Here is a 25,609-nt window from a genome sequence, read left to right on the forward strand (position 1 = left end):
ATACCCTGTTCTATGGAATTTCTTCCACTCGGTAGGGTCTACAACCACGTTTAGCTCACTGCACCCTTCACGGAGGAGAAATATCCATTCGCATATCAGTCTTTATCCCACCCACAAGGGCAGTCCAGCACCGAAATGTTTCACCCTAAGTAAAACAGGGTAATCTAGATGTGGACCCCTTGTTCCCCGTGTGTTAGAGAGGCTTGGCTTCACCTCACTGATGAGGCCCGACCAGGCTGAAACACGTCTGGGGTTGCTGATGGTACTCTTTCAGAGGTGATTTGCCTAGCATTTCGATGCTGGACTACCCTTGTAGAAGCGAACGTCACTGAAAAGCGTTTACCTCCTAAAGGGGGACCGATGTGGCCAGTGCACAGCATCATTCTGACCGTCTTGTGTGTGCTAGAATGAGCCGCGAGCACATCGGCAGCATCAGAAGGTTTCATGGATCAACATGATTACATCGCATCCATCACTGCAAATACGGTTATATTGCATTTTTTTACAATGAATTTCAGTGAAAATAAATGTAGGGGAGACCCCCTTCAGACACCCCCACATGTATATTTTATCTGAAATTCATTGTAAATGATACAGTGAAATTGTACTCTTAGTAATAGTCTGCGATGAAATCAACCAATACTGGCTTCACTTCAGATGAGTCCTAGGCATCCATGATCTATGTCAACATTCCGTCTACCAGACCTAAAGAATGCGAAGCACTTGTCACTTGCCTAATGGCACAGTTCCTTGCATGCCAAATGGGCCTTGCCACCCCATATCAGCTTCACCAGTGCTGAGAGCAGAGCAGGCACTTCCAGCCTAGCAACATTGCATGTACCAAGGTGCCTGGAGCATTTAAGTAAGTTTGAAGCGATGTGCCTCTACTAAGCTTCATAGGTCTCTTTGGATAATGCAGTTGAATCGCTGAGGATATGGCACTGGTTACCTGTGCATCACGTGGGTTTGCGGAACATTCCAGCAGAACACAGGTAGAGTACTTCGACAGCACAGTACAGGAACCATATCCAAAAAGGTGTATAAAGCAGCACAGAAGGTAGGCTGAGCAGTGCTGTTCAGATGGGAAAGTCAGCAGGAAGGCAGCTGCAGTAAGGGGGTGGACCGGAAAACTTTAGATGGATGACCGGGTTCTTGCTTTGGAAGCCTACAGATGCTGTTTCATGTGTGAGAGCTGTGTGTCGGAGACATCCACTGCATTATTGAAATGTGTTTGCACTATGCTTTACTATCTTTTTACAAGTTGGCAGAAAATGGATCCCTGATGGATCATCTGCCCATTCCTGGGGAAAACACAAACCTTACTCCCCAAAATGCTAATTGGCAGGTAAATGGAGGAGTCACTGCACATCACGGGTTCTGAAAGTAGCCTCTCTGCAAAAGGCACTCTGCACATTTAATAAACCATGTACATTTTAATAAGCCAGCCAAACCACCAAATGCCCAGTGCTCTGCAGTGCTCACCAGCCACTTGGTGATAATCTAGCAAGGAGTTTGGTAACCAAAAATACAACTGATTTATTATGGTATAACCTCGAAACTAACAGTTAATTCATTTTACGATAATTGAAAATCTCCCTGCTGGGCTGGGGTAAGGCACGATAAAAGCCAATGGAAATGGGAAGAGACTTCAACTCTTTTGTCCGATACTGGTTAACACTGTCTTGCATTGCCTTTCTTGAAGCAAATGCACAGCCTCTGCATTGGACACAAGCAATCCACTAATAGCAAAAGCCTGCATTGAATACCACATTGTTCTAGGGTGTGGGTCCATCTAATTAATATAAAACACCGGTCCCCCTGCTGCATCAATAAGTCCTTGAATCCTAAGGACCACGTAAACCTAAGTGCTTTTGGTGCAGTTGCAGGCTTACATGGGCAAAAGGCAACTTTTGCATCCCCTCCTGGCAGCACTGTTTGCCATAATAGAATCTAATCAAACCCAGGCCAAAGTGTTGATTATGTTGAAACTTACTGTAATATTTACCACGTTCTCTCTCCCACGTAGGATTCTGCATGACTGTCCAAAATCGGTGTAGATATTTGACTAACAGTTTATGAGCAGTCTGTATGCCACCTTTTAAATTCCCTTACTCTGAAACACTGTGCTATGTCTCTGCTTCATGATTTATGAGCCACTGCAGAGACCTTTTGTAAAATGATATAGAACGTGGCTGATTATACTCGGCTGCAAAGGAGTTTTTCACTAAATCCACAAACTAAGCCTGAGGCACTATTGCTATACCTCACTGCGAAACAAGGGAGAACACGAATGAAAACGAAACCCAACAGTGACTAAGGCGAAGCTCTTTTTGTTCCAACCCTTACAACAATGGATTCCAGTACAAGTGCTGGTCAATGTGGCCAAGTTGATCGTTTTGTCCTTCAATCTGAGGCCCCTTTTTGAATCCAGAGTTAACTCCTAGAGATAGATTCAGCTTTCGCTGTCTCTGGCTGCTGAAGAGAAATTGCTATGGACGACCTCAGCGTGTTAGTGCAGTGAGATTTAATACTGATAACAGACTATCTGAATTGGACCCGTTTACGTGTACCCTAATATTGTGTTCATCCTCCAGAGTGTGCAGATGTCTGTGGCCCTTCTTCGATTGGAAAACCAAGGGGGGGGGTCTGGGAATCTCTCTACCAGTACGAACACAGCCCAATGACCTGTTCTTGGGTGAATAACCCTGGATAGACTCTACCAAGACTTTAGCTCACTGTCCCTTCACAGAGAAGAAATTTCCCCGCATTTCAGTCTTTGTCCTGCCCAGGGGCAGTCCATCACCGAAATGCTAGGCAATTCTCCTCTGAACAAGAGTACCAACAGCAACACCATACACGTGTTTCAACCTTGTTGGGCATCATCAGTGAGTTGAAGCTGTGTCTCTCTAAGAACAGTGAGCAAGGGATCCACGTCTGGATCGCCCTGGTAACTTAGGGTGAAACCCAAAGTTAATTTATGGAAAACAAAGGGGGGTCTGGGAATCTCTCTACCAGCACGAACACAGCCCAATGACCTGTTTTAGGGTGAATAACCCATGGGAGAGACTATACCAAGTCGATTAGATTGCATTGTTCTGACCACATCTGTCCAACTCTTTGCATTCGGCATGAACAAGAAAGTAATTTGTTTAGGAAACCAGCCATTCCTATACACAACCTAATGGCTCACTGTGTCCCGAGAAGATGGCTTGTTTCGGGTTCAGCTCTGTGGCTGTTCTGTGTGTGGGGAAATAACACCGTGATGGCACTTCCTTTTGTAATCTTTCTCCTAAATTATTGAATAAGCTTCCCAGTGCTTCACTTCATTCTTGATTGTTAGCTAACTGCATAGGAAACATTTGGCAATCATTTGCTCCAAAGAAGATGGCAGTCATGTTATTGGTAAGTTTACAAACTAGCTTCAAAAGGCTAATTCCTGAGATTATAGCACTATATAATCTTGAATAAAGTAATATAAACCAGGCACATCATTAGTTTGGCAAATATTGGTCTTTGGCTGAAACTCTGACGCCATTTAGAAAGACTCTTTACTCAGTCCCTGTAATGTATGATGTTTTTTTTTTATGTTCGCTTTTTCTCAAAATGCAAGCAAACATCAAGTTACCTCAACAAACATTACTTGGGTCACAGGATTATTGAACAATATCAAAATCTTGAAACTGGGGCAGAGAAAGCATTTAGTAACCCACAACAATATATCCAACAACTCGGACCTAGTCCAACAGTGGACAGAGTATATAAAAAGTCCTGAAACGCACAAACTACAAGGACACAAGACAAGAGACCGGGCAAAGACAACCCTCCCTCTCCCAAAACTCCTGTACCTAATAAATACAATTCTACTCCACACTTCATTCTAATGAACACCCATAGAATTCATTAGAAGATCCCCACAATTCACCATATGGTGCTTCCTTGTGTTGCTTATAAAACGTTGTTTTCTCATATCTGGAAAGAGTCTGCACATCAGAACTCCATCCCTCAACTGTCGACTTCTTCCTTGTTTTCCAAACCTTTAGTATCTGTTTAGTCGCCACCAGCATGGCTCTAAAAATCCAACACAATGTTGCCCAGTCATTATCACGTCCACACCTCAGTGACTGCAGAATCACTGTTAAGGGATTACATGGAAAAGTAATGGTCCAGATTTGATCAACCCTATCTAGCACTTCCCTCCAATAATCCTTCACACTCCTACAGTCCCACAACATATGTAGTAAGGCACTTCTCTTTTCCACAGCCCCAACAACAGTCACCATCAGCCATCCCAAAAGCACACATACGCACAGGAGTCCAATAGACTCTACCCAATAATCTCTGATGAATGTAGCGTAGTTGCAGATCTACCTTAGCTTTAACTGGAACTTTCCCGAGTTTTTCCCAGTCCTCCTCCAGCAACTCCCTGCCCAACTCCTCCGACCAGGACAGCCTCAACTTTTCCCACAAATTCAACCAATTTTCATCTAGCGGCATAAGCTTCATAAAGTTGGACACCTTTTGTGACATAGTAGTAAAAAGGTTACAGATCTCTGGCTTCTGTAATAGCGGTGCATCCAAATCTGACACCTCTGATATCATGGCTTCCAAAACACGATCTCCTTAACTTCCTTTTATTCAATCCAAAATTCTCCATCAGATTTCCGAAGGGTACCACTCTCCTACCACCCCAAATGTCACCAATCGTTACGATTCCCCTATTGATCCAACTCCTCCAATTCAACATTCTGTTATCAATCTGCAACCCTGGGTTATGCCAAAGTGACGCTTCTTTAAATATGAATAACCATTGTCTGCTTCCCACTATCCACAAAATTAGTGCATCTTTGGTGGCAACAACAGTTCTTAAATTCAACACCTTCCTGGGAAGCCTCCCAAAGGAATGCAGACTCATATGGTTCCAATTTCTGCTTTTCCATTTGCACCCACCATGGCATCCGGTTCAGATCTTCAATGGAGTAGTTAACCAACTTCTTCAACAGAAAACCTTTACAATAGTTCTGCAGTATCGGGTATCCAATACCTGCATCCTGGACACTCCTGGCCTTTATGTCGAGGAATGCTAGCCCTTTTCCCCCCACCCCAAAGAAAGTCCTGAAACAACCTATCTATACTCCCGAGAACTTTCCTTGAGAATTGTAGGGGCAGTGACTCAACAATGTACAATACCTTCGGTAGCAACAGCATTTTAATTGCATTGACTTTAGCCCAAATGGTCAGATTGATACGCCCGCATTTTCTAATATCCCTTTGGAGGACTCCAATAACCGTATCTACGTTGCAATTGACAATTTTCTTAACATCCTGGACAATGTAAATACTGAAGTACTTTACACATGCATCTTCCCATTTACAATTCCAACTCGCAGCTGGTCCCTAACCGGGGAATTTCTTACTGGAAACACCGCTACCGCTGTCTTCCCCCCCAGTTGATTCGATATCCAGATAACCTTCCCACTTCAATCATATTTTTTAAGAGGTGACCCCCTTCTTCAGGCTTATTCAAAATAATCTCAACATCAGCAATAAGCCAATACCTTGACTTCTCCATCTCCTACACTAAGACCCCTAACCCCACCCCCATTTTGCTGAATGTATGCTAACAAGGGCTCCAGTACCAGAATAAACAGTAGAGGGGATAAGGGACAACCTTGCATTGTGCCCCTATATAACTGGAATTGTGCTGGAAAATCCCTCATTCACCCATACCCTAGCCGCTATACCCGATTGCAGAGCCCCAATGGCCTTAATAAAAAGAGGTCCAAATCCCAGCTTCGACAGCGTGTAATTCAGGAATTTGCAGTTCACTCTATCAAAGGCCTTCTCAGCTTCTAAAAAGATCAGTAAAATATCCATGATCTCCAAATCTGGCAAACTCAATATATCCAAAAGCATTCTAATATTGTTGTATCCATATCGCTGTTTCATGAATCCTGTCTGGCTTCATTCTATCAGCTCCACCATATAATTCTCCAACCTAACAGTCAGAATCTTAGTAATGATTTTCATGTCTACACTGAATAATGAAATGGGGCGATAGTTACAGCACCTAGTCACATCTTTCCCTGGTTTTGGAATTACTGTAATGATGGCTTCCCTTATTGAAGGACACAAAGACCCTTCCATTAAAAAACGATTATATAGACCACATAGTTCTGGCGCCAATAGCTCATCAAATTTCCGATAAAACTCTAAAATTTGTATTTGTAGCCAGTCTAAGCTCAACATTGGCGACTTCAATATAGATGGTAAAAAGTAAATGAGTTATCTCTGCTTCATAGAAATTGCGAGGTTGTCAGCATGAGTGTTCCCATACAATTGTGTGGCTACTACACAAGCTAGATGAATAAATAATGGATATATGAGAAGAGTCATTCAAATGCGCCAACTCCTAAAAATCATCAAATGAAAAGTTTCCGTTGGGTGAGTCAAAGCTGTTGATTCAAATCAACTTTATTGGCATAGTGTTGTCTTCACACTAATTCAATTTCAGCTTATTATATCCTTCACTCAGGTCAAAACCTCTAGCTTGAGCTGTTTTATTCACAATCAAATTATTGTTGTTTCCTCAATTACATAAAAAACCTCTACACGTGTTTCCCCATTGCCAGGTTGCAATGGTTCATCAGGAGAAAACAAATAGTATTATTCCCAAAGTATGACGATATTCTTAAATCAAAATCCTAAATCAGAAGTAAATGTGTCCCTTCTGTAAAATCAGGTTTAGATCAGGCTTAAATCATAGGTCTTACTTATGGCCTGGTTCAGGTTCATTTTTTATGAGCAATGTTAAGCATGGCCTTGATACGCCTTTCCCTCTCCTCGGGTGCTTTCGATAAAACTCATCTGGCAAACCGTCCATACCTGGTGATTTCCCAATCTTCAACTCGCCTATCGCTTCCAGAACCTCCGAGATGGTAACCGGGGCATCAATTAAAGTCCTACCCTCCTCAGACAGGACGGGATGTCAACTCTCTCAAAGAAGCTATCTAGTTGACATACTTCTGGATTGAGATCCTCAGTATACAGGTCAGCATAAAAGCTACGAAAACACTCACCTATTTCTTCCTTTTTTACAACAACACTCCCTGACCCATTAACAATCTTTTGAACGAAAAGCCTTTCTGAGAAGCTTTTTAATCTATTCGCTGACAATTTACCTCCACAGCCCCCTTCTTCCCAATATCTTTGCTTTATATAATACATGCCCATCTTCATCTGCAAGTCCAATTCACATTTCAAAGCCCTCTTTCACACCGAGTAACTTAGCCCTATTTTCCCCATCTTTGGACCATCCATACTTTCGTTGCATGTCCCCCAATTCCAACTCAAGCTCAGTCAGTCTAGTTTCTCCAACCTTTCGTACCCTAGCAGTCCAGTTCATCAGTTCCCCTCTAATAAAAGCTTTAAAACAATCCGTCTGCCGTCCCATTATTCTCTTTAAAATAGTTCAGCACAATACTCCTAAGTGCCTTTGAGGCACCTTCATCTTTCAGGATGAAGGTTTTCCGTCTCTATCTATAGATTCCCCGCTTATCCCGGGGAAAATTCAACTTAACCCGCACCATTGAATGATCTGAGAGGTAGCGTTCCCATATGTCTACCTCCAACTGTCACGCCCTCTTCGTCCACCTCCACCCCTGCCCCTTCCGTACCTGCCAGGTTGGAGCCTCGGCGCTCGCGCGGACCACGGATCTCTTCCGCTCGGCCTCTGGCAGCACTTTGCCACTTGTGGCATCCTAGGCGCCTCTGTCCTGGGGCTTGCCTTAGCGCTTGCGGGCACACAGGGGTGCCCACTGACGACACGGGCACCCCAGGAATCCAGCATTCCGCAGCATAGGGTCACGTGAACCAATTAGCGGTCACGTGACCCGGAAGTTTTGTACAAATCGGTCACGTGACTAGGTGGGCAGTCATGTGACCCGGAAGAGATGCTTAAAAAGAGCGTCTGTCTGTATTCTCATTGCTTCTCAGCTGTTTTCGCCGGCGAGTCGCTATCTGGACCTTTTCTTGTTGGATATATGGTATTTGGACCTTGTTTTTCTGCTTTTCTGGGTTTTCCGACTGAACCTGGTATACTGGAACTGTGCTGACCACTGGACTGCAACCTGGATTATCATTTGGATTTGTTTGTCTTGGACATTCTTGGAACTTCAAGATTCAAGTATTCAGCCCCACCTATACCACCTTGATTACCAACATTCCGCCCTCCATTCCTTCAGACAAGAGCAGTTGGGTTCCACGCTAGCACCTGTCATCCTTGGGGTAGGTGTTTATCGGTTTTCCTCTTCACCATTAGTCATTGCAGTGTTCTGAGACTTGCATTCTAACTTTGCTTTTCTTTCCGCCACCCGGGGACCCGGTGTTTCCTGCTCCTGCCTATCTCCTGTGGCTCCAATAACTGGTCAGCGGGTAATTTTACTCATCTCTGACTGGTACTCGGGGACAGAGGCATTATAATCTACGTGGACCTCAAGTCATAACAGACTGAGAAGCCACCCCCACGGGATTATGGATGCCTCTGTCGGGGACCCGGTGGCTGCCCTTGTCCAAGCAATTACTGTTCTAAGAGCTGATTTGACGGCAGCCACTGCCGCCATCCATGAGTGATTAGATTCGATTCAAAGCGAGAGACATGCCTTACCTCCTGATGAAGAATTCGGAGACGCCCCTTCTCAGCCAGAACCCCCCCGTAGCACCAACCGCTCCAGCTCTGGTCTATGTACCTACACCCTTCCCAGTAGCCGCCCCTGAGAAATTCCATGGAGACCCTCGGAAGTTTCGCACCTTCCTAAATCAATGCAAATTACACTTTTTGTGTCGCCCCCCAAGCCTTCCCTGAGTCTACCACCAAGGCTGCTTTTACTTTCTCATCTTTCTGGCATTGCCGCCACTTGGGCCAACCAGTTGCTGGAAAATGATAGTCCTGTATTGTATGATTTCGACAGGCTAGTTGAGGAAATGACTAAGGTGTTTGACGCACGCTGCAAAGCACAGACACAGGAACTGGAACTCTTTGATTTAACACAGCGAAAAAAAAAAAACCTGCTGGAATACATAACGCGGTTTAATCAATTATCAGTCGAGACGGCCTGGCCAGAAGAAAAAGCAGTTCTATTCTATAAAGGTCTAAGTAATCACATGAAAGATGCCCTTGCTGTAGTTCCTTCACTTCCTACACAATACCCTGAATTAGTGGATTTAGCACTACAAGTAGATGCCAGACACTCTGAAAGGAAGACGGAATCCAAAAGACCTAACCCTTTGTTTTCCTTGCATCCCATCACGTCCGAATCACCCAGTGAACCTATGCAAATCGGGGGTGTCCGCAGTCCCATATTCCCCTACTGAGAGGGAAAGGCGCAGACTGGCCAACACCTGCTTCTATTGTGGCCTGAATGGCCATTTTGTTAAAGAATGTCCCAGACAACCCAAACCACGATCTACGGGTTTTCTGAAGGCTCGTCCCTAAAACGGGGGGCACAGACGAGCCCACCAATACAGAATCATATGCCCCTCCCTTGTCGCAAGTCTTGCAACCTTTGTCTCTCTCAGCTGTTTTGATTTCTGCTGATAATTAAACATCAGGTTCAGTTGGTCATAGATTCAGGAGCTATGGGTAATTATGTTGGCATTTCACTAGTAGCGTCACTTAATTTGCCTTTACAGAACAAACCAAGACCTGAACCCGTACAGGCCGTGGATGGGTCTCCATTGCTTTCGGGTCCTATCAGACAACAAACTGCACCTCTGAACCTTCTCATGCAAGACACACATCAAGAAGTCCTTACTTTTGTCCTGATTACCACCCCGCAATATGGTTTGATCCTTGGCATCCCATGGCTACGTACTCGCAACCCTGTCATCAATTGGTCCCAAGGTTTAGTGTTTTTTTGAGTCAATATACTGCCAAGAACATTGTCTTACCCCACCGGATCCAGTGACCACACGCGCCCAAGTACTGGGCGCCATGGCCCAGATGTCCATACATGACCCACAGCCGACGGAGCTTCATGCCTCAGAACATGTAGTCGGTCTTGTTACCACCAATGTACCTCCTGAATACCACGAGTATGTAGAGGTTTTTGACATAAAAGCCTCGAACATTTACCACCTCACCGGTCTTACGACTGCCCCATAGATTTGGTTCCTGGGGCTGCAGTACCTTGTGGCCGGATATATATTCCTTATCCCTTCCAGAGGATGCCATTCTGAGGGAATATATACACCAATCTCTCCAAGTAGGGCATATACAGCCATCTCAACGCCCTGCTGCAAGCCCGATATTCTTCGTCCCTAAAAAAGAAGGCGATCTCCGCCCATGTATTGATTATCATCGCCTCAACCATGTTACTGTCAAAAATCGCTATCCTATTCCCCTCATCGCTCATTTACTGGATCGCCTTGTCAACGCCAGTCTTCACCAAACTTGATTTACGCAGAGCCTATCACCTCATACGCATCTGTAAGGGTGATGAATGGAAAACAGCTTTTTGCACCAAATACGGTCTTTTCGAATACACAGTTATGGCCTTTGGACTCTGTTATGCACCAGCAACATTTCAAAGATTCATGAATGCCATATTCCACGATATTGACACCTTTATGGTCGTTTACCTGGATGATATCTTGATATTCTCACAGACACAACAAGAACACATTCTACATGTCCGGGACGTCCTAAACTGACTCCGTACGCACCATCTTTATGCCAAACCTGAAAAATGTCAGTTCCATGAAGTAGACTTTTTAGGGTTTCACTTCGCCTCTGGGGGGCTGGCTATGAACACCACCAAGGTCCAAGCAGTGGTGGATTGGCCCGTACCAAAAACTGTGAAAGAATTAGTAATTAGTTGGTTTCGCCAACTTTTACAGACATTTTATCGCAGGTTTCTCCTCTATTGTTGCACCATTAACTCATCTTACAAGTCCAAACACCCCGTTCATATGGACCTCTTTGCACCAGAACGCATTCATAAACCTCAAGACGGCCTTCACTACTGCCCCCGTTCTACAACACCCCAATCCAGAATTACCTTATGTCCTAGAAGCCGACACCTCCTCATATGCCATGGGTGCGTCTTTTCCCAGATGTGTCCCACCACTGGTCTATTACACCCTGTCGCTTTCCATTCATGTAAATGTACTCCTACCGAAAGCCACTACACGGTCACAGAAAAAGAACTCTTAGCAGTTAAGGACGCTTTTCAGGTGTGGCGACACCATTTATTGGGGGCTAAACACCAGGTCACAGTTTACACTGATCATCGTAACCTACAAGATTTGGCAACCTTTAAATGCACTAATAGTCGACAAGTCTGGCATTTGTTTTTCTCTGCCTATGATTTCGTCAGAAAACACCGTCCAGGCACCGCGCATGGAAAAGCGGGTGCCCTGTCACGCATTCCTGGGGGCATATCTCTCCCCCCCTCTTTCCTGAAACCCTGCTGGACAGCAAACACGTAATCTGTGTTTGCACACCTCCAGTGGATCTGTTAACCACACTACGCCACTGGGTTACCTCGCATCCAGACCACTTATGCGAATGGGAATTGGACATACATGACGGGTTGCCATAGATACAAAACAAACTATACTTGCCTACCCCAGACACACGCACATTGGCTTTGGAATGGTCCCATGATGCAGCCGGCAACAGTCATCCTGGCCAAAAACGTACATTGACCTTACTCCAGCATTGGTGCTGGTGGCCCTCTGAGTAGAGATACAGTGTCCAACGTGGTTCCCGTTAGGTCTGCGCTCAGTGTAAGAATAGAAGGGGTCGATCCCTCGGACTGTTGCAGCCATTACCAATACCATTGAGACCCTGGCATACTGTCACTATGGACTTCGTAACAGACATGCCTTGAGTAAAAGGCTATGACACGATATGGGTGGTGGTGGATTCCTTCACGAAGATGGCACGATTCATTCCCTGCATTTGAATACCCACAGCCCCTGCCCTGGCTAGCCTTTTTTTTCATCACATCTTCTGTTCTTTTGGGTTACCTTCTATTCTGATTTCTGATCAGGACTCAGTTCACATTCCGCTTTTGGTGGTCACTCACCAAGTTACTCGGAATTGATACACGTTTCTCGTCCTCCTACCATCCCAAGACAGACAGACCGAACGAACGTGTCAGCCAATCCATGGAACAATATCTGCGTTGCCTCTCCTTACAACACCAACAGTCCTGGTATCAGATACTCCATGTGGCTGAATTTGCCTACAATAACGCACCTCATTCATCCACAAGATACTCGCCCTTCTATTCCCTTTATGGCCAACATCCTCGTGTCTTTCCTGTTCCTGATCTACCACCCACACTTCCTCCCTCTGTTTCTTCATGCAAGCAACCTAAGGGAAATACATGCACAGACCTTACTACATCTCCAGGAGTCAGTTTAAGATTAGTAATGCAGCCAACAAGAGACATGCTGAGGCACCTCTCTACACTAAAGGGGGACAGAGTTTGGCTTTCCACTAGGCATCCTCTGTTACCAGGCTGCCGCAAGCTCCTGCCCCGTTTTGTTGGTCCATACCAAATAACCCAAGTAGTCAATCCATTAGCCGATCGCCTCCCACTGCCCATCTCTTGGCGCATTCACCCAGTATTTCACACTTCGCTTCTTAAACCATGTCCAGATAGTGTGCGGATAGTTCTGCCTCCTTCCCCAGTCGTGAAAGGAACCTCAGTCGAATACAAGGTTAATGCCATTCTGGGATCCCGTGTCATTCGGGGTTGTTTATATATGATTGGTTGGGGTATGGCCCGGAGGAAAGATCCTGGGAACCCGCTAGTCAGGTCAATGCCCCTTTGCTGGTTGCCCGATTCCACAGGGATAATCCTCGAAGCCCATGAGGACGTGTGCCCTTGGGGTGAGGGCTCTGTCACGCCCTCTTGGTCCACCTCCACCCCCTCGGCCCCTTCCTTACCTGCCGGGTTGGAGCCTCGGCGCTCGCGCAGACCACGGATCTCTTCCGTTCGGCCTCCGGCGGCACTTCGCCACTTGTGGCGTCCTTGGCGCCTCTGTCCTCGCCTGTCCTGGGGCTTTCCTTGGCGCTTGCCTTGAATGCTTGCGGGCACACAGGTGTGCCCACCGACAGCACGGGCACCCCAGGAATCCAGCGCTCCGCAGCAGAGGGTCACGTGAACCGATTAGCGGTCACGTGACCCGGAAGATTTGTACAAATCGGTCATGTGACTAGGTGGGCAGTCACGTGACCCCGAAGAGACGCTTAAAAAGAGCATTGTCCGTATTCTCATTGCTTCTCAGCTGTTTTTGCCAGTGAGTCGCTATCTGGACCTTTTCTTGTTGGATTTATGGTATTTGGACCTTGTTTTTCTGCTTACCTGGATTGCTTTGGATTTTCCCACTGAACCTGGTATACTGGAACTGTGCTGACCACTGGACTGCATAATTGGACTGCTACCTGGATTATCCTTTGGATTTGTTTGTCTTGGACATTCTTGGAACTTCAAGATTCAAGTATTCAGCCCCACCTTTACCACCTTGATTACCAACATCCTGCCCTCCATTCATTCAGACAAGAGCAGTTCGGTTCCACGCTAGCACCTGTTATCCTTGGGGTAAGTGTTTATCGGTTTTCCTATTCACCATTAGTCATTGCAGTGTTCTGAGACTTGCATTCTAACTTTGCTTTTCTTTTCAGCCACCCAGGGACCCGGTGCTTCCTGCTCCTGCCTATCTCCTGCGGCCCCAATAACTGGTCAGTGGGTAATTTTACTAATCTCTGACTGGTAGTTGGGGACGGAGGCATTATAATCTACGTGGACTTCAAGTCATAACACCATCACTGCCTCATCTAGTTTATCCGACACAAGATATAATCAAGTCTAGAATATGTATCGTGTACTGGTGGGTAAAATGAAAATTCCCCGTCTCTCCAATGTAAATTCCTCAAAATATCTACCAAATCGTACACCTCTGAAAATTTCTGGTACTCCTTACTCGACTTCCGCCCCGTAAAGGTACATGTCATGGATCTTATCAATTGTAGGATCCATCGCACAGTTGAAATCACCATCTAAGATAACCATTCCACCTTCCATGTCACGTAACATCCTTTTTAATGACTCCGTGAAATTTCCCCCGCCCACACACGGACCATATATGGAACCAATTGTAAATAAATTGCCCTCATACTTCAAGTCCACTGGTATAATGCGCCCTTCATCATCCATAGTCACTTTGTCAACACATGCACCAAAACCTCTCCTCAACATAATCCCTCCCCCCCCCTTGAATTTGAAGAGTAGCAATTCAACAACACTTTTGTGTATCTTAGGTTAGTCGGGAAACCCCCCAGTACCATTCATCAAGTGCGTTTCCTGCAAAAAAACATCAATTTTCTCTCGCCGGAGTCTGGACAACACTTTCCTCCTTTTCTTAGGACAATTCAGACCCTTCACATTCCAAGTACACACAGAAAACATGCCTATCGCGACTCGCAAACAATTCAGCCAGCATACACATTCACACATCATTACCAATCATCCAGACAATCTATTTGCCTGCAGCATACATGTATCTTCGATAACTTAATGACTCTAAAATGAAATTCTGTTTCTGTGCCAAGGAATTGTCCCCCCCCCCCCCCCCCCTCTGGCAAACCCATTGGCCAGGTGGAGTCAGGACTCGGGCCTCTAGAGCCTGGCATCCTCTTCAAAAGCCCTCATGGGGCCAGTCGTGGCGCCTATGGCGCCAGGCTCATACACCATGAACAACAATGTGCTTGGGAACTACTTTATTGTATTGTCAGCCAACATGGAGGCATCCACATAGCTTGGTTCCTAAGAACCAAGCTATGCGGTCTAGTGTTTTGGGTGTGGCAGGCCTGGAACTACTTTCCCTGGTACTACTTTACCTGGGCTATATAAACCACACCCTGACTGCAGAACATGCTTTGTGTTACTTTGCAGCTTGCAACGTGACGCTCACCTTGTCAAGCTATTCCCTCGAACCTCGGAGAAGCAGAACCTGCAAGGAGACAAAAGGAACATCATTAGCAGCAGCATTTTACCTGCAGTCTTCATCTTTAAACACTCACAGCTACTGAGAACAGCTTCCTCGCATCTGCACGCCTCCCGGACAGAACGACCTGAAAGAGGAAGATGGAGGCAACATTAAAGAAAGCTGTAGAGACATTTACAAATTACGAACTGCTCAAAAGGCTTACCTGGCTGGTCGCCTCTCAGCTGGCACAACTCCGGACATGCCACTCGTGCTGAAGAACACCGCGACCTACAAGGAAGGAAAACACAGTTTAGCAAAGGCAAGACTTTGCAGCGCTGCGCATAGCGCTTACTTACTGCATCATAGCGCTCTTAATGTGCTGAAGCTCCGCATACCTAAGGGAGATAAAAGAGACATTTTAAACAAAGAAAGGCATGCAGGATAGCAACAAAACTAAAGAACAGCAATAAGACCTACCTGAACAATATCAAACGGGCCGGCGTCAGTGAAGTAACTGGACCACACTCGCCCCTGAAAGACAACGCGCAACTGCAAAGAAGGCAGGACGGAGAGCACGCCTAATTCTACCACAAGGTGAGGAGAGGGCGCCAGAGGGACTGAAAGCATATGGGGGTGGAGGGAGGATACTTACCCCAGTCGGTCAGTCTTCAACACAGTCCTCCTGTATTTTCAGGCAGAACCTTCCCCGCAGACCACATCAGGGCAAAGCTGAGAAGCATACCAGTGAGTAACCCAGCTGGGTGGCATGTGACACTCTACCCACAGGTGAGTGTAACAGGAGTAGAGTGTCACATGTTCTATTCCTCCCCACCAAGACAAACAAAAGACGCCACACAAACATAAAAAAAAAAATTATTGAACAAAATCCAACACAACTCAGATTTTACCAAAAGACTATTATATACATAGCAAAAACCACCCCTCGCCATACTCCCAGAATCCTGTACCCAATATCTTTTTTTTAAATCATCCTCCGTTTCTTACTAATATCTATTCATATCCGTCCCAAAGCCTATACGAAGTTCCCATTGCTATACAGTCCTTTAACTCCAAACCATGAGCCATTTTAAATTATGCCCCCAATGCTGCATAGCGTATGAACCATCACAACCCAACCCGACCCCTAATGGTAGTAATCCTGCAACCCTCAAATTTCTACTAACGTCATACTTCCCTTCGCACCCATCTGTTTGTCTAATCCCGCAATAACTTGCTTCATCGAATGGTTCATAAAGTCCCTTTAATCCCCCTCTTCAGCACCATCTTCCATAAAGGACATGTTATCGTACACCAGAAAATTCCCAAGACGGCTGGTCTAAGACCCAGCTCACTGTACAGGTAGAAACTGGCAGTCTGAATATCCCAACTCGCTTCTTCCTCTCACCAGAGTCTCCTGAACCTGTCTAAAATATGTGCATTCCCCCAAAGTCATTAATCCCTGAGCCTCTACATAAACCTGAATGATTTCATCTCAACAAATTCCTTTTCCCCCAATGCCACCAGAAGGAAAGATTATCTAAAAAAAAAAAAAAAAAAAAAAAAAAAACGCCACCCTACAGCTACAACTTAGAAAATCCAAACATGGGGAGTCACTTCTAAGCTCCTCAGCACACACCTGCGTTCCTATAAACGGAACATCAAGCATTTTGTACACATAAAAGTTACTATACCACGCAACTAAACCCAGTAATGTATACACAAATGGGGTTGAGATAAAATAATCATTTACCACACATCTGTAACACACTAGAAATAATGTAAGTATATATTATGATCTTTCCGTGTCAGTATGGCAGCAACTTCACAGGTAACTAATTGCCCATGCCATAGCGTAACATTAGCATCTTTATCCTCATTTTAGAGACCAACCCTGCCCATATGTCTTTAAACAAGGCGTCACAAAGGCCCTTCTCCATTATTCCCACTGTATTTATTTGTAATGGCCATGCTGTATTGGCCATGCTGATGTTCATGATGAAGCAGCAATACAGTGCACAGAGGGAGTATGGCACTGCATTGCAGATACCATAAGACCAGAATACGTATTCTTGGTCTGTCCCAGTTCAGCACATGGAGAAGGTCTGCATATACTAGTCTTCCCTTTGCTTCCTTGCCCTGCAGTACCTTTAAAAGAACGCCAATCGAGTAGCCCAAGGGACACCAGTCACTCGCTATCAGTCACTCCATTGATGCTACCAAATCATTTCCATAGTACATTGGTCTACGTGTCTCTAGGTAGGCAGCAGGGGGCCATTAAGTGAAGCTCACATCTCTGCTTCAATACTCCGGGCTGTTTGGGAACATCGAAATCCCGTAAGGTGGTAAAAAGCGAAGCAAAAATGCCAGGAGAAAAAGAGCATAGTTACAGTAGAGGCAGTCCAGAATGTAGGAGTAGAGGCGAGGAACACGTAGAATAATGTAACTTGCACAGTGTGCAGTTTTACAGACGAGTCACAGCGGCAAAGTAGCAGCTGAAGGCACAGAGAGTAGAATACATGTAGCGCAGGAAGTCTTACCTCCAGGTTCAGCTGACTGGGGGTCGGACACCCGGGCTCCTTCCTCATGTCTTTCTGTCATCCGGCTCTACGCAAACGCAGGGTTTCAAACAACCCCAACTCGGAAAGCCTTCAATCACACCATCGAGGTCCGAGATCAGCCATATTTACAGCGCACCGGCACAGTTCAGCTGATTGGGGCGGCCTGACGCCCGGGGCTCTTTCTTCATATCTCTCAGCGCACCGGCACTGAGACAGGGAATGTAAGGCATGCAGCGTACGTCACGTGTTCCAGCGGTGAGTCCTTTCCTCTAGTTATCGAGCCTCCCAGCCTTCGGCAATAGTAGGATCATTTTTTTAAAGAACAATTTCGTTCAAACCACTAGAAAATTTAAACTGTCCAAAAAAGAAAATAAACCAAACTCTGCAAATCAATGGAAATAATTACAAAAATAAAATTAAAAAAACGGGGCAAGTATGTGCCAATCATGATAGTCATGCGACATTCATCTTTTCTTTAATTTTGAGAGGTTGATGATGCTGCTTCCATGGGCTCCACATCTAAATCTGTTAAAGCGTCTGCACTCTTATGATCAGCAAATGAATGCAGTTGTCCCCCTACAACCAGCCAAAAAAATGCAGGATATATCATGTGATATTTGAGTTTCTTGAGCCTCGCTTTCTCCTTCGCCACACCAAAACACTTTCTAATCTCCATGACCTCCCTGCTCAGGTCAGCAAATATCATTATCTTATTTCCTTCCCAGGACAAATCGCCAATTTCACGAGATTTCCTAGGCTCTAATTCTCCAGTCGGGAACCTCAGAAACTTGACTATAAAATGTCTGGGATGCTGACCCAAGGCTGGTTTTTGACCCAACGACCTGTGGGCGCTCTCAATCTCCAATGACATTTTAGGATCCAGATGAAGCACGGAGACCCAGTGCCTTTTCCAAAAAAGAAATTGGGGTTTCCTCGTTCAACATTTTCTGGAAACCGAGCTATCGTATGTTATTTCTCCTTGAAAAATGTTCCTGCTCTGACAGTTTGAGAAGCAACTTCTCATTTTGGATCTCTAATTGTCTAACTTGGGTCTGCAAGTCTCAATGTCTTATCCACTGAAGTGAGATGATCATCTACAGCCACCACTTTAGCAGTAAGGTCTAGATACCTCTCCTCTTCATTTATCAATTTCACCTTGACGTCAGCAATATCCACTGTTCATTTTGTAAGCAAATCCAGCAGCTTGTCATACCTCCTTTTCATCCTCTCCCTTTTGCCTTTTAGCGGGTTGGGCAGTCTCAGCAGAATTGGGATCTTCAGCCATCATTAGGAAAAGGAATTCAAACAGCAGGCACAGGAGCTCAGCACTTAGGCTGCCATCTCTGGAGCTGACAGTTCCGGAATCCATGTATGATCTTTCTTGATAGCATTACATTAAACCAGAATTTTTCACCCAGTGGTGACCGAATTGAGCAAAATACATGATTTGTCCCGCCCCCATCAATATTTCCCCACATACTACCACATTAACCTGCTCCCTCTCTAAGCTCAATCATTTCATTCCTTTTGAATGAAAAGGATTAAAAATGGTGGTGAATCATGTACCATTTGAAATGATGGTGACCATGTCGGCCATGGGCTGTGCTACCAATAACTTGTGTTCCCCACTTGCAAAGGGTTCAGCTTTTCTTTAATCTATGGCATATTCGATCAATAGATGGAAAGCAACACTCCTGGGGAGAGCATGCATTGTGTCAGGGTAACATTTTTCATAAGCATCCAATTTTACCTTATTGAAATCAAACTCGTCATTGACTCTTATGTTTTTCTTTTCACAGTGGCTCAGGACACATCATTAAAAGACAGACTGAAAATCTAGGTGTAAATTATTATGTGAATAAAGACTTTCAGAACGAATACCATGGGATGTTGTTGCAGAAACTGGAAAAGAATGTTGAAGATGACTACGTGACCAACATTAGAAACAACTGCTGGAAAGAAAGACAACAGAGTAAGTGTGCTATATTGAAAAACATTTCTGGTTTCATTTTCATAGCGGTCTCTGTTTCAAGGATAGCAAAAGGTCCAGGAGAGTGAGGTACATTTTAGAAAAAAAAATATTGTCACAGGTTCTCTCCCAGGTATGCCACGGTTGCCTTGAATGCAATTTAGTAGTTTATATTTTAGTATTAATTTTGTGTAATTATTAATTATTACAGATTTGTATTACCTCATGTTTTGTGTGCATTCCCTTTTGTATGAATGTTTGTGTACGTGGCCAGCTTAATTATTGAAACTAGCAATGGCAAATCCTTTAGAAAAGCTAAAACTGGAAGTAATGGTCTCGGTTTATATTTTTAACCTTGCAACAGATTATAATGTATACAACTCATTCCAATCGGATTAAATTAATATCATACTAACTTTACTGCCGTATGTAAAGTTAAGTACTTTAATTTGTGGCTGTTGTCTGGAATGCTGTGTTGCTTAGCAATCAAGTAAAGAACTTAGTTGGAATCATTTTAGCAGCTCAGCTGCAATGCTGCTCTTAACCCATTACTTTTCCAACAGTTATTTTAATGACAGACATGACTGTCTCAAATCCCATAAATGTCACCAATTAAATAGCCCAGAGAATTTACTTTTGGACATTGAACTGGTCTATATTGATCCCTCTACAAATGTAACATAACAAGTATCTACATTGGGCCAGGTGCCATTGTTGTCTCTTTGGGGGGGTTGGGAGGATATTGCGTCCACGTTTAGGGTTTTTCAGAAAGAGTCTGCGAATGGGGGATAAAGTGGGGCCAAGTAAATATTTGTTATAACAATCATTTTTTAATCATATTGAAGGCGAACGCCATCTGTGAGCCAAAACTAAAACGTACCTGAGCATGTAAACTGTCAGCAAATTTCAGCTGTCCGGGTAAATGGACAATTATTTTATACTAGTGTAGATGGTTTAACAACTATGTCATAACAACCTTTGATATCATTCTATTTGTCTAAAAAAATAGCAACCCGATTATTCCTTTCACAGCACATTTGGTTTTGGAAATTGAAAAAAACACTAATTTTAGAGACGCTCCTGTCAAAGGGTTGCATTATTATTAAAAAATGTTGCAATCTATGGCCCAGATTCTTATGGAACATAAACCAGCTAAGAGTAAGTATGTATTGTAATTGAGAGGCTCTATCAAAAGATTGCATAGGAAGGGGGCAACATATTGCATTATTGATGCATGTTGCATCAGTGTTTATCAACTTTCTCCTAGGTTGGCGAGCCTTCATACATTTCAGAAACGGAAAGGTTTTGGAGTGGCCTTGAACGATTGGATAGCTGTTTCCTGAGCTGGTTGATAATTCTGCAACAAACATTTAAAGAGGGGTTGGTAGAGAGTTTATAAAGTGCTCAAGTGCTAAGGTTTCAAGAACCTCTCTTAGTCTATTTTCCGCAACAACTGGCTGATTAAACTTTGAATTTTGCCATCTAACTCCATGGAGGTTTAATTGGGGAGTAGATGGGTAGCTCGCAATCTATGCTGCAAAAAGGAACCTGTCTGACTGATCTTATTTAAGAGGGTCTAATTAATCTCAGCCTACGGGCTGGTCCCATTGGCATTGGTGACTTTATATGCCAATTGCAGCTGCTTCTGAAGTAACGGGCTGGATAACAGGTTATGAGAGTCATCCCAATGAAACTGGATTGCCAGGTGTTTGAAGTTGACAAAAAGACACCAGATCATCGCCTTCACGATTTTGCTGCAGCACTCCATGGGACAGATGGTTCCCCATCGGAGAGAGGTGCCAAACCCCCTATCCTATCTAGTGTCTCTTTGTCTACTATTGGCCCTCACCTGGCTAGCAAATGGTTTTCTCCAAGAGGGTCTTCAGGGATGGCAGAGTACCCATTTTCAGATTTTAAATACCCTGCTCTAAGGCACCCACACATTCTCCTTAGTGAGAGAAAACGTTTTGGATCAAACTCTCCTTGGTTTTCTGGCCCGCTAGGGAGCTTGCTGCTCAAGGGGGAGACTGTTGAGGTAGTTCTTGTTCATCCCGAACTAGGGAAGTAGACCTAGTGGTAGTTAATTAAGGGGTTATTCTCCAGTGGCCTAAAGGTGGTAGTTGATCAATACCCTTTTGACATCAGGGTTTCGGGATGGGTCTGACTGTGTGGCATCACCCGCGTCCCATTTCTGACACCACTTGTGCTAGGTCAGAGTCAGGAAACCGACAGGGAGCCATGATTCAGACAAGTTTCATTTTTCTTTCAGTGTAAAACGACCTAACATCTCCCTAAAACTATATTTCTAACCCCTACTCTATCTATACAAACGAAAGTCAAAAAGGGTGCTCGTCATGTCAGGTTTTGCTACATAAATGTCTGTCCGTAACCCTACTGTAAACTAGCTTCTTGCCCTATTACTAAAAAAGAACCAAAATACAATGTTTGGGGCATTGCCTAAGGAAAAAGAGGGATGCTGGCTTCTGATTTCTGATCCCCACCAGTGCGTCTCTTTAACATAGACCCTTGCTTAGGTTCACAGTTTCAAATATACAGTTCATTTACTGCTCCTTCTCCTTTGTTAGAAGATTATCTCCCTCCCTTTGGGAAGAGTTTCATCTTTCTTGCTCTCCCTCTCCCCCCTTCCCCTTGGGGTTTCCTGGTTCCTTTTCCACACCAGGATTTATCTGTCTCTCGGCCCACTCTGGGGTTTCTTGGTTCGCTCACCACTCTAGGGATTCTTTGTTCGGTCTCCACTCTGGGGTTTGTTTCTCTCCCTTTCCCCACTCTTGGGTTTCTGGGTTTTCCTCCCCCACTGGGGCTTGTCTCTGACTCTTTCCACCTACCACTGATGCCTCTGGAGCAACTGCGTACTGCTTGCATCTGGCAGTGCTCCTTGGGAGGTTTCTGCAGTTCACCCGCCTCTTCTCTTGCCACAGAGCCGGTTTCATGACTCAACCGGACGCCCACGTCTCTTCTTCCCTTCCCTACTCGCTCAGTGACGTGATTCCTTGGCGTCACACCTTCACGATTTGGCCACAAGCCTCCAAGGTATCTTGGCCTTCCTGCATTGGATGGTCACAGTTACGCGCCTCCGAGTGCCTGCCGCGGGCTGAGATGCCCTATCTGGCACCCTCTCTTCCTGGTCATTCCTCGGTACGCTGTGGTATTCTTCTTGAACTCTGCAAGCTTGGCTCAGACTCTCTCCTGATTGACCCCCATCCCCTGACGATGTACCTTCAGCAGACTGGCCTTTCAGCCATTCTGCGGTTTTCCACAAATACTGAATAAAATGTAGGTCAGAAGCAGAGTCCGCCTTTATGAAAGGGGTCTTATGATTATCATACACTTTCATCCATACATACTCGATGAAGGTGTGGATGCTTGGGTTGGGTTGGGTTGTTAAGTGTAGCAGGCTCACTTCCATAGTCCCAAAGCAGATGGTTCCCCATCGGAGAGAGGTGCCAATCTTGTTGGATTTGTTGCAGGCCACTTTGTCAATTGATCTGGTTTGAAACTCATTAATTCTGTCTTAATCCAGAGAATTTGCACTTTTGTTTTTAGCGGTCCATTATGTTTGCCTAACACTTTAAGTGAAGGCTGGATAATGATTTTGTTAACTTGGTTATTGTCAATTAATATTTCTTGGTATGTTTTAATTTTTTAGATACCGTCTACCAATTATAAATTGAAATGTTGTCAAACTAACTATAATAAACGTCACCTATGCCGTTAAGATTTATGTATATATATATATGTTTTTGCTCTAGAGCAGTTGTTTGGTTTTCCCCACAAGGCGTACATTGATCCTAAATTCGGGTTGCGGGGGAGGAAGCTCTGTGCCCTCTCGATACCTCCCGCCACTTCAAAACCTGGAAACACTGGTGAAACACTTTTTCTGGGGTCTGGTTCTCTGTGGCACATAGGGTTTTTTGGCATTCTAAACAATGGGCAAGAATGTGCCTTTCTGTTGTACCCATGTTTATATTTGTTAATCGTTCCCTTCACAAAAGAATTGTCGATGTTCTTGTCAAAAGGTTCTACCCCGGGTGCAACAAAGAGTTGGGCATTGAAGAGCATATGTCTCCTTTTTTTTTTTTTTTTGCATTGTGTTTTATACAAAAGTTTAACTCCGCTTTTGATTTTTCCTTTGTTTTAGAATCGGATTTGATCTATGCATCAAAAGTGTACCGTGATGAGCGTCTCCGAAAGAAAGCCGAGTCCATGTCCATGGATAACTGCAAAGAATTAGAACGGTTGACCAGTCTCTATCGGGGAGGATGACCTGCCGGATTTGACCACTTTCACCTTCTCTGCATTGTGTACATATAGATATATAAATATATATATATATATATCATGTGTTTGTATATTGATATAAATATATGGATATGTTCTCTCCACCCCCTACAATATAGGAGGGATAATTTCATCATGAGCAGAAAATAGCGGGGTGGGGAGAAAAGAACGAAAAGTGCTGCTGGGTAGCCTTTTCCATGAACCTCATGTTCAAATATTCCAATGAGCTCCTGATTCCATGAACTAAAGATTAAACGCACCCAAAAGAAGACATTTTATTTGCATTTTAAAACTTGTTTTTAATTTGGGAAGTTAGCCTGGACTTGCTTAATTAAACTCCTTGGACTGCTTTTGGAATGACTGCCATCTATGAAGAGTTGTGAAACCAGACCAACCCCGCTCCTATCCCCCCACACCCTCCAGTGCCGTTGAGGCATGAGAACTTCTCAGCAGGGATCAATATAGTTTGTTTTTGCACTTAAGCGTTGAAGAGATTTTCTACATTAATCCTCACAAATGTATGCTGATTGCCATGCATGTACCTGGGCACACATGTTTCGCCTTGCTGCGGAGGCGCCAACCAGAGGATATGTTGTCCAATGTAAGGAACTGTTTTGACCACATGCCAACAAACATTCATCGGAGCTAAATAAAGTGACAATGGGAAGGTTTTGAGATTAACTGTAAAAATTCAGGATCCAATCAAGGGTTTTCTTTTATGCCACCCACTGTGTTCGGGCCCCCTACCTCTGACTCTATTGGTGGCTTCTGTCAGGTTCCCGGGAACGCAACGTGCATACTCTGGCTGCTGGAAGGAGGGAGACCCTTAAGAGGAAAAAACACGTGTTCTCAATAATAAGGACTTACTTGTATCCTCTTTTAGCCCACAGGGCCCACCCTGCTGCTGAATTTCTATTTCAACTCTGCACAACAGATCAGCCAGGCTTTGTTACTCCTGCCACAGTAAATGTAACATGTTCCTTTATTGTAATTAACTTGAATCATTTTATTTTACCTTCAACCAATCTGCTTTACTACAATTAACTGAAAACATGTAATGTGAATGTCCACGCCGTTGGCTTGGCCAGTTGTTTTGATTTTGTAAACTGATACACACACACACCATTTGATACATGCTGCAGATAGTTGCTTTGAATGCTTGGTAGCTTACACAAAAGATAAAGTGTTTGCTTGTTTCTGAATTCTTCACTCTACATTCCCATGTTCTTAAATTTCCCAGTACAGCAGGCTGCCAGGAAAGAAACCGCATTATTTGTATGTTATACAAACTAGAGATGTATGTGAGAGGACACTTTTCCCAAATGTTGCACATCCTTTCTTTTCTAGAGTAGGAAAAAGCAATTTTAAAACCATCGGAATGTTGTCATATGGAAAGCTAGAGAATAAAATGTGAGTGTTATTTAGATGTGGTTGCTGTGTGTTTTTCACATAGGTTTTCAGAATTGACATGTGCAAGTCCCCATGTGAAGAACCTGCTGTGCTGGGTAGATCCGTTTATGGAGACACTTGCTTTAACCATCTCAAGAAAATTGCCACTATAATGCCCATGGCTGTCGATTTCCTGAAAAAGTGTATTTCATGACTGTTCGGTTAATCTGACAAAGGCCCTCATTACGAGTGTGCTGGTCTGGTAACAATGCTGCAAAAAATGTCCATAACACAGAATCGAGCTTTACCGGACTGGCACACTGAGTTTGCAGGTAGGGACAGTGAACTACTGGCAGGCCTGACCTGCCGGGAGTTCAGGCCCCTACCGGCAAGGAAT

The 25,609-nt window shown here is 44.4% G+C and overlaps 1 protein-coding gene across 1 annotated transcript in view; it reads left to right on the top strand.

Moving 5' to 3' along the window:
* DNAJB14 (DnaJ heat shock protein family (Hsp40) member B14) overlaps nt 1-25,247 on the top strand; it is a 415,145-nt gene extending 389,898 nt beyond the window's left edge. Inside the window, exons 8-9 of the mRNA XM_069630713.1 lie at nt 19,355-19,527; nt 23,684-25,247. Coding sequence (XP_069486814.1) covers nt 19,355-19,527; nt 23,684-23,808 — 298 coding nt within the window. The 3' untranslated portion in view covers nt 23,809-25,247. The remainder of the gene's footprint in view (nt 1-19,354; nt 19,528-23,683) is intronic.
* The last annotated feature ends 362 nt before the right edge of the window (nt 25,248-25,609 follow it).

This window comes from Ambystoma mexicanum, chromosome 6q (assembly GCF_040938575.1).
Source record: "Ambystoma mexicanum isolate Mex_15411 chromosome 6q, UKY_AmexF1_1, whole genome shotgun sequence".
NCBI classification, from domain to species: domain Eukaryota; kingdom Metazoa; phylum Chordata; class Amphibia; order Caudata; family Ambystomatidae; genus Ambystoma; species Ambystoma mexicanum.